Consider the following 13,468-nt stretch of genomic DNA (forward strand, 5'->3'; position numbering starts at 1 on the left):
TAAAATTTAATGATAATCCATCATCTGGGACCTGTACTTTGGGTAAGTGGTAGTCGATAATAAACTGTGGGTTTCTTTGTTCACTTGCACTCCATTATAACTGGTGTGGGGCAGTTCTGTGCAGACGCAGACAAAGTGGATGAGACGAAGGCACAGAAGTGAACTGGTGTTCAGATTTACACCTGTCCTATCTGTCATGATGCTACCATGATGTAAGCCCTAAATGCTTTTCTACAAAGAGACTGATATAAAGTTGAGTGTAATGTTTCTAACGTAATCAGAATTTGGCATCAACATGAGGACTGCCTTACTGCTTACATAAAGTATGTACATAAGAGCAGCCTTTGTATGGATGTATGAGCGAGAAAGAGATGGGGTGAAAGGTCAAGATAGGCGACGAGAACTGATGATGGATATACAATAGATTATACTGTATGCTATGCTTTACTATACTGAATACCCCTTTACTTTCAGTGGCCTTTGTGCAACAGTCTGTCAGACAGATCATTTGCAGATGATGAACCGGGTGTTTCTCCAGGTCAAAGGGCAAGAAGATGACAAGCCTCTAAATTATACCCTTCATCCTTCATATCTGTTTGTCATCCTCTTCTCCCCGCTCTTTGTCTTCGCACATCAGACCGTTGTTGCCTTGGCAGCATATTAATGTGTCCACAGTGGACACGGAGGCAATGGGTGGACTCAGATTAAATCCCATCAAAGACACAGATGTTCTCAGGCATATGGACGCAGTTGACGCAATCACATAAAACCTAATCATCATGATCATGAAGTGACAGCGAAACCTCTCCCCATCTCTTCTGTTCCTGTCTGTCTGTCGCTCTTCCTCATAGACAGTCTAGGCATGGTTGCGGTTTGCAGTCCCCTTAAGGCACATTCATCGCCTATTCAGTGGATGCGGAGTCTGGAATTGCAGCAGACTGTGCTAAATCACACTAAATTGGCTCACCCACCATGTGTTGTAGCTAAAACTCCCATAAACATGCACACACTTGCAGGCAGACACACAGTTAAACACGCAAGCATGCAGTCCCTTTTTTTGTGTGTGTGTGTGTGTGTTCATTTTAATTTTCTGGTGCATTCCTGGCATGGATGTGTCCGAGTGGGGAAAGAAGAGCTAAATCTGGTTTAGTGGTTTCACTGTGATACGCACACACATGCACACACATAGAGTCACATACATGAACAGACAGACAAAAAAAGACACATTTGTGTTCAAAGTTGTAGTAACAAACACACACCTTGAATGATTTTACTTACTTGTATGGCTTGAATTCCTGCTGCCTATAGGATAGAATAGAGCAAAATACACCGGAATAAAATAACATAGAGTTCAATAGAATAAAATAGAAATTAAATCACAAATAAAAATATATTAGATTAATTGCCCTGTGCAACTGCAGACCAGACGCTACAGTACACACAAGGAAAGATATTGTACCGGGGAATTTCTTCATTCTTTATATAACATGCGTTATATTTCTTTTTGTGTGTCTTACAGGTGTCCAATGTGCAGGCGCGCGCTGCACGGCTGTCCTGGGCCCCCCCAGCAGGGCTGGTGAACAGGCATAGTAACGGGATGCCTGTGTCGTGCTCCTACGAGGTCTCTCTCTCAGATAAGGGACGAGATGGAAAGTATCGCCTCATCTACAGGTAGGAAACAAGCACACACACAGATACAGTTCATACAAGCTCTGCTAAAGGACACGGGTGTGACCTTTGTGCGTCTGTTTTTCAGCGGTGAAGAATTGGAGTACCATCTGAAAGACCTAAGGCCAGCAACAGACTACCACATACGGTAAGGACTGGACGCTGTGTTTTATTTCACACTTCTTCTAAAACATCTGAACGTTGCCCAAAACAGGAATCCTCTTACGTTTTTAAATGTTAAAAACTCTCTTTTTTTTTTCTTTGTGTTTGCTTCAGGGTCTCTGCGATGTACAACTCGGTTCGAGGCTCGTGTTCAGAGGCCGGCTCGTTCACCACACACTGCAGCGTCCCCGACGTCCCATTACCCCCGAAACTCTCCCACCGCACCAAGAGCACCCTAACCCTACAGTGGAAGGTACAGGCACTGACATCTTTATGCTGAGTCATTCCTGAAGACAGACAATGAAGCACTTTCACCCCAATAAACAATGTAGTGATGTAAATTTATGGTGTTTCGATTAGTTTTGATGGCACATTTGCACTTAGGTTATTATAAATCAGTCTGACACCAGCAGAACAACACAGGATTCTGTATGTCCAATGGGTCTACCACACTGTGTTTGTACAGTCATATTCTTTGCAAAAAAAACCTCCCAAAACAGCAAAACTATACTATATTTTGCTTGACTCTATCAGCCCCACAGCACCTAGCAGAGAAACACTCTTGCATCCCTGCGTCCTGTCTGACCTTTTCCGCACAAGCAGATTTTTCTCCACTCACACTGTCACTGATAAATCGTGACATCAGTCACCCAGACAGGATGTGAGGCCAATTATAAAAAGCAGGTATTTTGTCTGTCTCAGTGTCAGCCTTTAATCCTTGCCTAATCTCCATCTCACTCTTGTCCTGTCTTCCTCGCTTCTTCCATTTCCCTGTCATCCACAGCCCCCAGGCGACAATGGATCTAAAATCACAAACTACCTACTTGAGTGGGATGAGGTGAGTTTCCCTCTTGGTGTCTATCAGCTGTCACACTTTCCCCTGATTTTTAAAAAAGCACTTATCCCGATCACAGATGTTGCTAAATAGACGTTTACATTCAGATCCTCAGAGAAGATGTACTGAGTCTTAGAGTTATGCTTTTTCAATCGTTGTCTGGCTCTCCTCTTCCTCCTCCTCCTCCTCTCCCTCTTTTTCACTCTGTCATGCTATTTTTTCCTCATCTGTTTTACTTTTCTCTGAATGCAATTAATCTTACCTCCCTGTTCTCATCTTATCTTACTTTGTTTTCTGTCTCTTCATCCACCTCTCCTCTCCTCTCCTCTGCAGGGAAAGAAGAACAGTGTTTTCAGAGAATGTTACTTTGGGAGCCAGAGACACTGTAAGCTGACACGACTGTTCCCCGCCTGTGGCTACACGTTCAGAGTGGCTGCACACAACGACATCGGCACAAGGTACTGTCGCCTGTTACTGAAGACACAAACACATACATTGCACACATCATCACAAATAACGCAGAAGGCAGATGTCGCATCTCTTTGTTGTTCCTTGATCTCACACAATAGGAGCACGGATTTCTTACAATACAAGACAGCTTTTAAAATGAGCAACTGGCAGTTGGCCTTTGTGAGATCTCAAACCATATTTCAGTAACCATGGATATGTATACCTACGGGAGCAAATTGTATTAGTGTCAGCAACAACATGCACCGTACACAATCGTGATGATAGACACAAACACGCGCCAGCTTGTAGCATACGAGATGAGTCCTCTGCCTCCATTTCCTCTGTCCTCTCGTCCTCGCTCTCTGTCATTATGGCAGGGAGCGTCTCCTCTGTAGTCGTTAGGGTGACAGGAAAAGGGGGAGGAGGTGATAGAGGGGAGCGGGAGCGAGGCAGGGGATATGATGAGCTCTCTGGCTGAACTCGAGGCGGCCTTAATACATCCTTCAGCTCGAAGTCTCCTTTGAAGCTGCGGAGACACATGCTCACACAAACATACTCTGGCACGCGCGAGCTTTTGGTTACTCGCTGTTTGTCTTATTTGATAAAAGTTTTACAACCTCTCAGACTTCTGCTGCTGGATGTCTATTTAAATCCTTTTCCTCCTGGAACTCGCAAATGAGCCCCCTCCTCTTCCTCTATCGTTTCTGACATGCATATATCTTATTGCTGCTCTTTCTTCCTCCTTTCTATCTCCACTGGGAGCCCCCCCCCCCCCCCCCCCCCATCCTCACATGCAACCTCCCTTAAAATAAGCACTCATGTCAGTGCTCTGTCCCTATTTCTTCTTCTCCTCTCTCCGTCTCTGCCGAATTTGTAATTCATGATGCAATCCCCCCACCTCCTGCGCTGCTGCCGCTTTCCCCTCAAAAGTAATGATCCAACTAGTCAATAGTTTGCTTCAGCATTTTAAATAAAATGAATAAAATGTGAATGGAATGGAAATGTGTTTGTGTTTCGTGCAGTGGCTTCAGCACAGAGGTGGTGTTTTACACCATGGGCACCCTGCCTGCTCTGCCTCTGGCACCCCGGCTGGTCAGGGCGGGGGTGTCCTGGGTGACCCTGGAGTGGGGGCGTCCTGAGGGCAGTCCCAGTGAGGAGCAGCTCAAATACACACTCGAGATCCAGGAGGACAACAGCGTCAGTACCACACGCACACACAACACCCATAATATATGTTGAAGTTGATTGGCACTGGTTCTTTTCCATTACATTAAAGAAAAGGCCCCTATAGGTTTAAAAGTGACAGGAACTACATTATCCATAATCCATCAGTGTAAAACATGAAACCTTAATTCTGTTTTGTGAAACTTTCTGTTATTTTATGATTTGATTGAGCTGTGTTCTGCCAGTCAGTGGATTCCCACAGGAAGAGGAGAATAAAAAAAAACCTCCACCAGGAAATGATGCACTTTCAAAAAACAGATTATAAGAAAATATAAAAGAAAATACATGCATAATGCATTGCAAACCCTCACACACTCACACAAACACAAACACACACACACACATACACACACACACACACACATATATATATATATATATATATATATATGCTGCAAAAGTCAGCATCTATTGAATCCGTAGGCTCAAATTTCCACTGATCCAAATTCACTCCAAAAGACGCTTTTACACACACAGACACTGACAGTGTATCTCCCACAGGGAACAGACTTTCATCCAAAGTACACTGGAGAAAACTTGACCTGTACTGTACAAGGCCTGAAGAGGAGTACACAGTATAAATTCAGGGTAAGTGAAGATGTGACGTGGGTGTGTGTGCATTTTAGTTTCTGCACATAAGAGTTTCCCCTTGTGTGTATTTGACTCGAAACTGATTAAAATGAAACTATATATTGCTATGTTCTTCATTTTCCACCCTTCTTTTGTGTTGGTAAAAAAATAATTAAAAGACATTTTTTGTCAAGAGTTAGAAGAGAAGATTGACTCATGTTACTTGTACATTACAGACATCGATCTTCTCATCTAACTCTCCAGAAAGCAAATATATTTTTTCTTTGGTCTGAACATGTTTTTCATATGAGTCTTGTTTGATTTCAGATGTACTCTTGAGTAAAATCATCTTGGCTGCCTCCTACTTGATCAATTTCCAGTCAATGATGTTCTCTTGTTAAATAAAAAAAAATAATAAATGTTTCCAAGGATACCAACCCATCCAGGCGGCTCTCCTAGTCATATAACATCCATCAATCTAGGAAGGAATACAGGATTTCACCACCAGAGAATTGGCTGCAATTTAAAGAGTAGTGAAACAAGGCAATTCAGCGGCCATTTAGTGAGCAGGGAGCACTGTCCGGCTCTACTTAAAAGCTGTGATAGCTGCTCATAATGTGAGGACACTGTGAAACAAAATGTTCCGACGGGAGATGCCTGTAAGTGTGTTTGCATGTGTGTTAATGCAGGTACTCCTGTGTGGGCGTGTGTGTGTGTGTGTGTGTGTGTGTGTGTGTGTGTGTGTGTGTTTGTGTTTGTGTTTGTGCAGCCCACTCCAACAGCACCTTACGTGCACTTTGACACACACGCACACGCGTGCTCATGTCCTCGCTCACACCTGCAGCTGAGACGGCAGATGTTTTAAGAGGCAAACACACACATGCTCAAACACAAAGAGCAAAACTCTGTGTTCTGTGTGATGTTCATCCGCTGTGAACATTTGGGAACAAAGCAGATTGTCCATTGGATGAGATAATGGAAGGAGTGAAGAGAAATGGAGGCAAAAGAGCCAGGAGAAGCACAGGTGAAAGAGCAGAGAGTAATGGCTCCTATTAATCAGGACACTTACTCTACTCTTTGATAGATTTCTCCGCAGGTTCTCTTCTTCCGTCTAACTACGTTCACTCTGAGTCGTCCACTGCATCGTTACTCATTTTGTCTCCTCCCTTACCCTTTCTGTCTCCCTTATTCCCCTCCTTGTCTTTCCCCTTTCTTTCACCTCACGCTCTCTTCCCTCTGTACTGTCCGTCTCCTTCCCTGCAGCTCATAGCGTCGAACATGGAGGGAAAGAGCAGTCCCAGTGAAGTGTTGGTGTGCACCACCAATCCAGACAAACCAGGCCCTCCATCTACACCCTGTGTCACCGCGGCGACGCCCTACGGATTCACCGTCACATGGGGTAAACAGACACACGTGCACATTGTACTATACACCATAATATGCAAACACTTGCAAGATGCACGTGAAAATACACACACCTTGCATAAAATCCACCATTTTCCACCCTGTAACGTACCATCGCATCCAAAACTATATTTTATCCCAGTTTGGGGCCTTTTTGAATAGTTCAAAAAGACTCAACTTGACAAAAAAAAAAAAAAAAAAGAAATGAAATCTAGCAGAGCATGTCGCAGAATAAAACCTTGACAAGCTGCTGCCTCTAGGGTGTTATCACTGAATTGAGGGAGCAGCCATAAAAGCCATCATGTCGGCTGTCATCCATCTGTCCTGCGTTAGTGCTGCTGGAGTCCGGGCTGTATATATCGTAAACACATCCTACACAGACCCTTCTGTGTGTTTCTCAGCTGCCATTCATACCATTGATTTGACTCTGACAGCTCTGTAGTGTGTGGTGGTAGTAGCAGCTCCTTCTTTGTGGGTTTATTTCTTAAAGCAGTAGCTACTGTGATTATGACAACAATACTGATACAATGAGGAGCAGATGAGGCTCAGCCAAGTGGATTGTTTGTAACACTGCTGATGTATCTATAATCTCAGGACAAATCATCCCCAGTAGTGTATTATTTCATATTTACCACTATGATGTCTGAAGAAATAATAGAAGCTTAAGCGTTTTCCTGTTAGCTCCCTGGCTGGTGGAACATTTGGCAGCTGCTTTTGGGGAATTATGACTTTGTTTGGCTGAAACACAAACTGTCTGCCACAGGACACAGGACAGTTTATTTATCTCAGTCTCAAGTGATGACTAATGAATGTATGATATATACATTTTTGTAGACTTTGTGCTGACTCATTTTGGACACAATTTTCCTGAAGTCATGGTGGATGTTTTTTTTTTTTTTGTTTTGTTTTTTTTACATGTATGTGTGAGTTTATAAGTGACGTTACTCTCAAAACTAAAATCAACCCATCAAATGCTCCAACAGATCCTCCGCAGGACAACGGGGGTTCAGAGGCTCTTACGTACCTGCTTGAGATCTCAGAGGGGTGCTCCGAAGGTACAATTTACATCCATCTATCTGTCTGTTTGTCCGTCTGTCCATCCTAACTAATCTGAGTCCATCCTCTAAACAAAACTCAAAATGCACCATCTGTCCTCTCTCCTCTGTGCTTGTTCTTTCAATATATCCATTTCCTGTGCTTACTCCCCTACGAAGACTGGCATCCATAATTCACTCTTTGTTCTCCCCGATTGAACGCACAGCGCCGTTTGGATTTCCTCAGATCAGCAACCCCAGAAATTAAATGTCCTCTTGTTTCTTTCAGTCGATAATAGCAGGAAGAGAAAGGAGGCGTAATTCCATTGAATCTGTATTTTATTCAATCACATCAAAGAAGGAATGAGTTGGGGTTTTTTTTCTTTTTCTTTTACTACAAGCCCAGTGGGGTGGAATGAATTGGTAAATCAGGCTAAATTGTTGTAATTTGGTAATTCAGCTTCTGGTTTGATTTTCAGCAGCTCATATTTCCTCTGTGATTTTCCATCGGTGACAGTGCACTTCATTAGTTAATACTTAAGAAAAAACTCAGTTGAAAATCTGCATTCTGAAGGATCAGAGCTAACTTGTTTTCTGTCCTCTCCATGGTCTGTACAGTATCTGTATCTCTCCTCCTCTTCTCTGTGCTCTCTTCACCTTCTCACCACTCTGGCTGAGTTGAACCAGTGGGTGCGGTGGTGAACTCTCAGTAGAGCCTGACTCATGTCATTGTGTTTTCTGTGATTCATCATATTAATAAGTTGTGTGTGTGTGTTTGTATGCATGCGTGTGTGTTGTTTCTGCTCTGAAACAGCGTAATTTAGGACATTTTCCATACAAGAGTTATGAAGCACTGTTGTTTTGAAGTGTTTTACCTGGACGTTTACGTGAAATCCACTTTATGTTGTTGTAAAAAAAAAACCTAAGCACGTATATTACATAATCACAATGCATTTGCTTCTTCTGCTTGGTGTAAACAGATCTAAATTTGCATATCATGAGAGCTGTTTCTTGGGATAATGAATTACACAGGCCTACACAATCTAACCACAGCAACACAAAGTGATGAGCAGGTATAAATTGGGTCAATGGGATTCTGTTTCTGAGAAAACAATGAGGTCGACTGCAGAAAAACATACATGACAGCAGGACATTTTGTAGACATACGCATGTATCCTTGCGTATGTGATTTTGTGTAACTGTGTTTTGTTTTTGTTTTTTTGTGTGTGTGTGTGCATATGTGCGTGTTGGTGCAGCGAGCCAGTGGGAGGTAGCGTACAGTGGTCCAGCGACAGAATGCATGTGTGAGCGCCTGACACCTGGCACCTTCTACCGCCTACGTGTGTGCAGCATCACCACCGGAGGACACAGCCCGGTAAGACACACACGCACACAAACACACAACTTTAAAATGGTAACCTGTGAATTTTGATTTTTTTCTACAATAACTGCTACATAACTGACATTTGTGCCAGTTATTAATCGAATGATCTCTAATTATTGTTCCTTCTCTTCTGTTTTGATTTCCTGTGTTTATCTTTGCTCCTCAAGTGCACTGTAAGTGTTCCGGTTCGTACATTAAGTGTCCCGCCAGGGCCCTGCCAGCCACCAAGGATTGTGGGTAAAGCCAAACACAAGGAAGTGCAGTTAGAATGGGGTGAGTGCAGACATCCACGTACACTGGGTTTAGCTTTATTTACTAGAATATATTTAAATTTTCTTTTACACAAATCAGCAAATTCACCCTCTGGCAGTTTAATATGTTTCCTGGCCAGCTCTAATGTAACCTCAGTCAACCATGTTTCAGCCTAATTGAGCCCTAATTTAGCCCATTAAATGCCTAACCTAGCCTCATATCTGACTTAACTCTCCTAAAGTCGGCCCATTATTGCAGATTAGTACTGTTATCTGCTGGCAGGCAAAATCTCCCAGCCTGAAACGCAGAGGAAGTTCCTGCTTTACCAAGTTTAATACAACTGGCCACAGCCCTAATCAGCTCACATTCAGGCACCGCTGCTGCAATTACTGGCTCAAGCTGAAGGTCAGACATGATGTATCGGAGGGCTTTCCCCACTGTCTCCATCATTTATTACCTTCACCACTCTGCAACCAAAATGAAGCATTTGGTGGAGGGAAGAATCCCTTGTAAATTATTGAGAAATGTAACAGATGAACTGGTCTGTAAACACATGTCTCCTAAAACGCTGTGACTTTCCATCACACGTGATTTTGAATACATCTGTTCTGCTTCTATTGCTCTAGACTCCCCTGTCTCTGAGGGCGTGTGTGAGGAGTGCGTGTTCAGTCTGGAGATGAGCGAGGGCGACACCAAGCCAGCAGAGGTGTACCACGGGTCGGAGTTGCAATGCACTGTGGGCAGTCTGCTACCTGGTGCCACATACAGCTTCCGACTGCGGGCTGCCAACGAGGCTGGGGTGAGAAATTCACACAGCAGGAATATGATCAGTAAAAAAAATTACACACACAAAAAACAAAAAAACAAAAAAAAAACTCATCAGCAAGTGATTCAACAGGCGAGACCATAAAATCCACAGAAATCACTTCCCTGATGATGTTAGAACCAAGCAACAAGTCAGCCTTTCAAAATGTTTAAAAGTCATTCTTATTTTCCGCTTGCCAAGCATGAAATCCTTTGTGTAATGGCTGTTGAGGGCTTGAAGTCTGTTGTAGACATGCACACTCAGATAAACAGGGCCAGTAGAGGTTGGGTCAGAGTGTCCCAGACAGTCTTAACAGTGGTCATGTTTGGAAGCAGGAGAGTTCCACAGTCTGCAGTTAACATCTTATTGCTTTGATTATCCACACAGACAACAGCAGCAGCTAGCACTCAGACTGGCTGATCAAATGCAGGCACACACACACACACACACATACACATACACACACACTTAGAAATACAAAACCTGCAAGGAAAACCAAAGAAACTTATGACTCACATGTATACACACACACACACACACACAGACACACACACACACACACACACACACACACAGGCACAAGCGTGATTTGTGCTTTCTCTTCCACTTGTGTTAGTTTAAACATACCTCTAATTGTGTGTCTGTGTGTGGTCTCTTTTGTAGTTGGGAGCGTACTCCAACCCAACAGAGGTGACGACTGCAGCGGGCCCTCCCGGCCAGTGCGGGGCACCGCTCATCACTCTCACCAGCAACACCTGCGTAACGCTGAACTGGGAGGTGAGACAAACGCACAGAGGACACACCAGTGTTTATCAAAGGAAAGAAACACTTTCTTTTTGGGGCTACGTTTTTTAAAGCTGTCTAAAAATGCTCAAACTCCCCTGTCTGTTTCCACTAACAAAAACCCGCCACTTTAAATCTGTCTGCCTGGGCTGTTGTTGACAGGTAGACCCGGGAGACTGTGTTTTTCAGAGCAATCCAGCCTATAAACCTTTCTTTAACAGCCTGTCACTCATTTCCCTTTGGCCTTCTTTAACACAGCACTGTATATATCTATTTACTTTCAGCTTGAAAGACAGCTTTTTAGGTTTTATTGTTGTTAGAACGTATTTATGGCGGTATTTCTTTTTCTTTTTTTTCTTTTTTTTTATTCCAAATTCCCATTGATTTCTCTGAGCTGAGTGTGTGTGTGTGTGTGTGTGTGTGTGTGTGTGTGTGTGTGTATATGTGTGTGTGTGTTTCTGTGTGTTGCAGAGTCCTGAGGGTTCGGGTACAGACATCTCTGAATATCGCTTGGAGTGGGCAAGGGAAGACGAGCCCATGGAGCTCATCTACTGTGGGTCTGCCACACAGTGTGAACTGTCAGACCTGACGCCTGCCACAGACTACTGCTGCAGGCTACAGGTAACACAGACAGGAACATACACTTAAACCAACGTACGGCTGTGGAATACACGCACATACACAAAAACTGCATTCATGCACAGGCACACAGGCCCTTTCTTGTTTGTGCACAAGAGACGGGACGGTGCATAAACAGTACATGAACACAGATATGCAGACAAATGCAAAAAAACAAAAAGAAAGAAGAGTATTATATGCATGACACAAACGCTCGGTCAGTGATGCAAAGGGAAGCATCGAAAACAAGAAACACACAAACAGACAGAAACCGGTGAAAGGTTGATGATAATTGATTCTGTTTGTGCCCTGACTCTTAATCTGGTGCATAAATAACTGCTCTCTCCTTCCCTCTCTCTCTCTCTCTCTCTCTCTCTCTCTCTCCTTTTGTGTATTTGTCTAACACACGCACACACACAGACGCACACTCTTTCTTTCCTGATGTACTCTCTAAAGCTACGAATCCAATAAAATTATGTTTTATGGCTCTCTCCTTTATGGGTCCATTTATAAAGTTTAGAGGACAGGACAAGGTCATCCTAAATGTCATAATTAATGGGTTTGTGTGTGTGTGTTTATGTGCGTTGATGCAGCAGTGTGCACGTGTGTGTTTATATGTGTAGCAGTATAAACACAAGGGTGGATGAGACAAAACACACTGGTACGGTTGAACTCCGTGTGACTCCTGATACAGTGTATCTGTAGGTGATGTTTTATTGTGTCAAACATCACAGCTCGACACACACTTGCTTTACGAGAACGCTTTAAATATTCGGACACTATCGCATTGAGGTGAATCAAGAGTTCCTCACATCTTTTTTGTTTTTTTTAAGCCTCGCCAAGATGTATTTGACAGCTGAAGATAAATTAGAAAAGCTACTGAAATATAATATTTCTTATCTGGGACACTCGAGGTATGTGGACAGTTTACTGCCAAGACAAAGTAAAGTCAAGACTTTTCTGTAAACGCACAATGTAAATTACTTGGAAGTTTTTGGATAGATGTAACAGTGCACTTTTATTTGCCTCATGTTCTTGGAAGTATTGCACACTTTTTTGATTTTTTACAATCAATCCATTACTTTTTTTTTTAATTTGTCTTCTTTGATAGATTTAACAGGAAGTGCACATTTTGCTTGAAAATTAGAATAAATGTGGGAAAATAATTTAAAAATTTGTTTATTTAGTTCAAGCTTTTAAGATGCAGCAGATGTATTCTTAAAAAGCTGGTGTATTCTGTCCTCATTATAAATCAAAAGCGATTAAAGGGCGTTTAACAGAGGGTACTTCAGGTGAATGTAAATGTGTTACACAGCACAAGGAACAGACTAATGTTTTTTTCACATCTAATTTGAATTCATGTCCCTCTTCTTGCCTCTATTTTACTTTCCTGTGCTCTTTGTCTGCCACTCCTCTGCCAATTTATTTCACTTTTGCCTCTTCTCCTTTTCACTCTTAACCTTCATCTGTGGTTTGTTTCTAGTTATTGGCATCTTTTCATCCCTCTCGTTTCCCCTTTTTTCTTTCTTCAGATTCCTCCTCCCCTCATTTTCCTCCTTTCTCCTCTCACTCTCTTTGTATTTTTCTGTCTCCCACTCAAGGCGGTAAATCAGGCGGGTGCTGGTCCTTACAGCGAGCAGGTGAGTTTCAGGACCCCGGCGACGAATCCAGACCAGGTCTCATCCCTCGCCCTCCTGGACCTCCCGACCTCGTCGGAGTCAGGTCACTCCCCATCTACCTGCCTCTTCCTGAAGTGGGACGAGCCGAACAGCAACGGGGCGGAGATCACCTCCTACGTCATCACCCTGGACGACCAAACCATCACCGTGGAATCGGGGACAAGTCACCTTGTCGCGGGCCTGCAGCCAGACACCGAATACAGGTACTGAATTTAGAAGTTAGGGGGACGTAGAAACTGACGGATACAAAGTGTGATTTATGTTAATGATGATCACAAATCATCAGGTTGACATTTTGTAGAAATAAAAATACAATACCGCAGACATTAATCAGTGGGCAGACGTCCATTAACATCAGATGTCAGAACACCTGAAACAAAGTTCCTTTCTAAACCATTGTAAAGAAAAATAAGCCTTGATGAAGAGATATTTTGACCACTATGACCACCAACATGTTAGCAAACACATTTCCACATTTCTATTTACACATCCAGTAGATAGCATGATAGCATGATGGCAGATGGCAGCCTGATGAAAGTAAAGTTTGATGCTGCGCAGAGCTTTTTTTTTTTTTTTTGCTTAAAGCAGCTGCCTGTGAAA

At 43.0% G+C, this 13,468-nt stretch overlaps 1 protein-coding gene across 2 annotated transcripts in view; it reads left to right on the forward strand.

The window, feature by feature from the left end:
* fndc3ba (fibronectin type III domain containing 3Ba) overlaps positions 1 to 13,468 on the forward strand; it is a 97,288-nt gene that overhangs the window by 65,541 nt on the left and 18,279 nt on the right. For both annotated transcript variants that reach the window (XM_071497809.1, XM_071497811.1), the window contains exons 9-23: positions 1,520 to 1,671; positions 1,757 to 1,816; positions 1,945 to 2,083; positions 2,615 to 2,668; positions 2,999 to 3,123; positions 4,138 to 4,312; positions 4,841 to 4,927; positions 6,173 to 6,308; positions 7,297 to 7,368; positions 8,604 to 8,722; positions 8,899 to 9,004; positions 9,610 to 9,782; positions 10,452 to 10,565; positions 11,043 to 11,192; positions 12,791 to 13,071. In XM_071497809.1, coding sequence (XP_071353910.1) covers positions 1,520 to 1,671; positions 1,757 to 1,816; positions 1,945 to 2,083; positions 2,615 to 2,668; positions 2,999 to 3,123; positions 4,138 to 4,312; positions 4,841 to 4,927; positions 6,173 to 6,308; positions 7,297 to 7,368; positions 8,604 to 8,722; positions 8,899 to 9,004; positions 9,610 to 9,782; positions 10,452 to 10,565; positions 11,043 to 11,192; positions 12,791 to 13,071 — 1,943 coding nt within the window. The remainder of the gene's footprint in view (positions 1 to 1,519; positions 1,672 to 1,756; positions 1,817 to 1,944; positions 2,084 to 2,614; positions 2,669 to 2,998; positions 3,124 to 4,137; positions 4,313 to 4,840; positions 4,928 to 6,172; positions 6,309 to 7,296; positions 7,369 to 8,603; positions 8,723 to 8,898; positions 9,005 to 9,609; positions 9,783 to 10,451; positions 10,566 to 11,042; positions 11,193 to 12,790; positions 13,072 to 13,468) is intronic.

Source organism: Trachinotus anak, unplaced genomic scaffold (assembly GCF_046630095.1).
Source record: "Trachinotus anak isolate AG129_WGS33_773 ecotype Australia unplaced genomic scaffold, CSIRO_AGI_Tana_v1 ptg000015l, whole genome shotgun sequence".
NCBI lineage: Eukaryota > Metazoa > Chordata > Actinopteri > Carangiformes > Carangidae > Trachinotus > Trachinotus anak.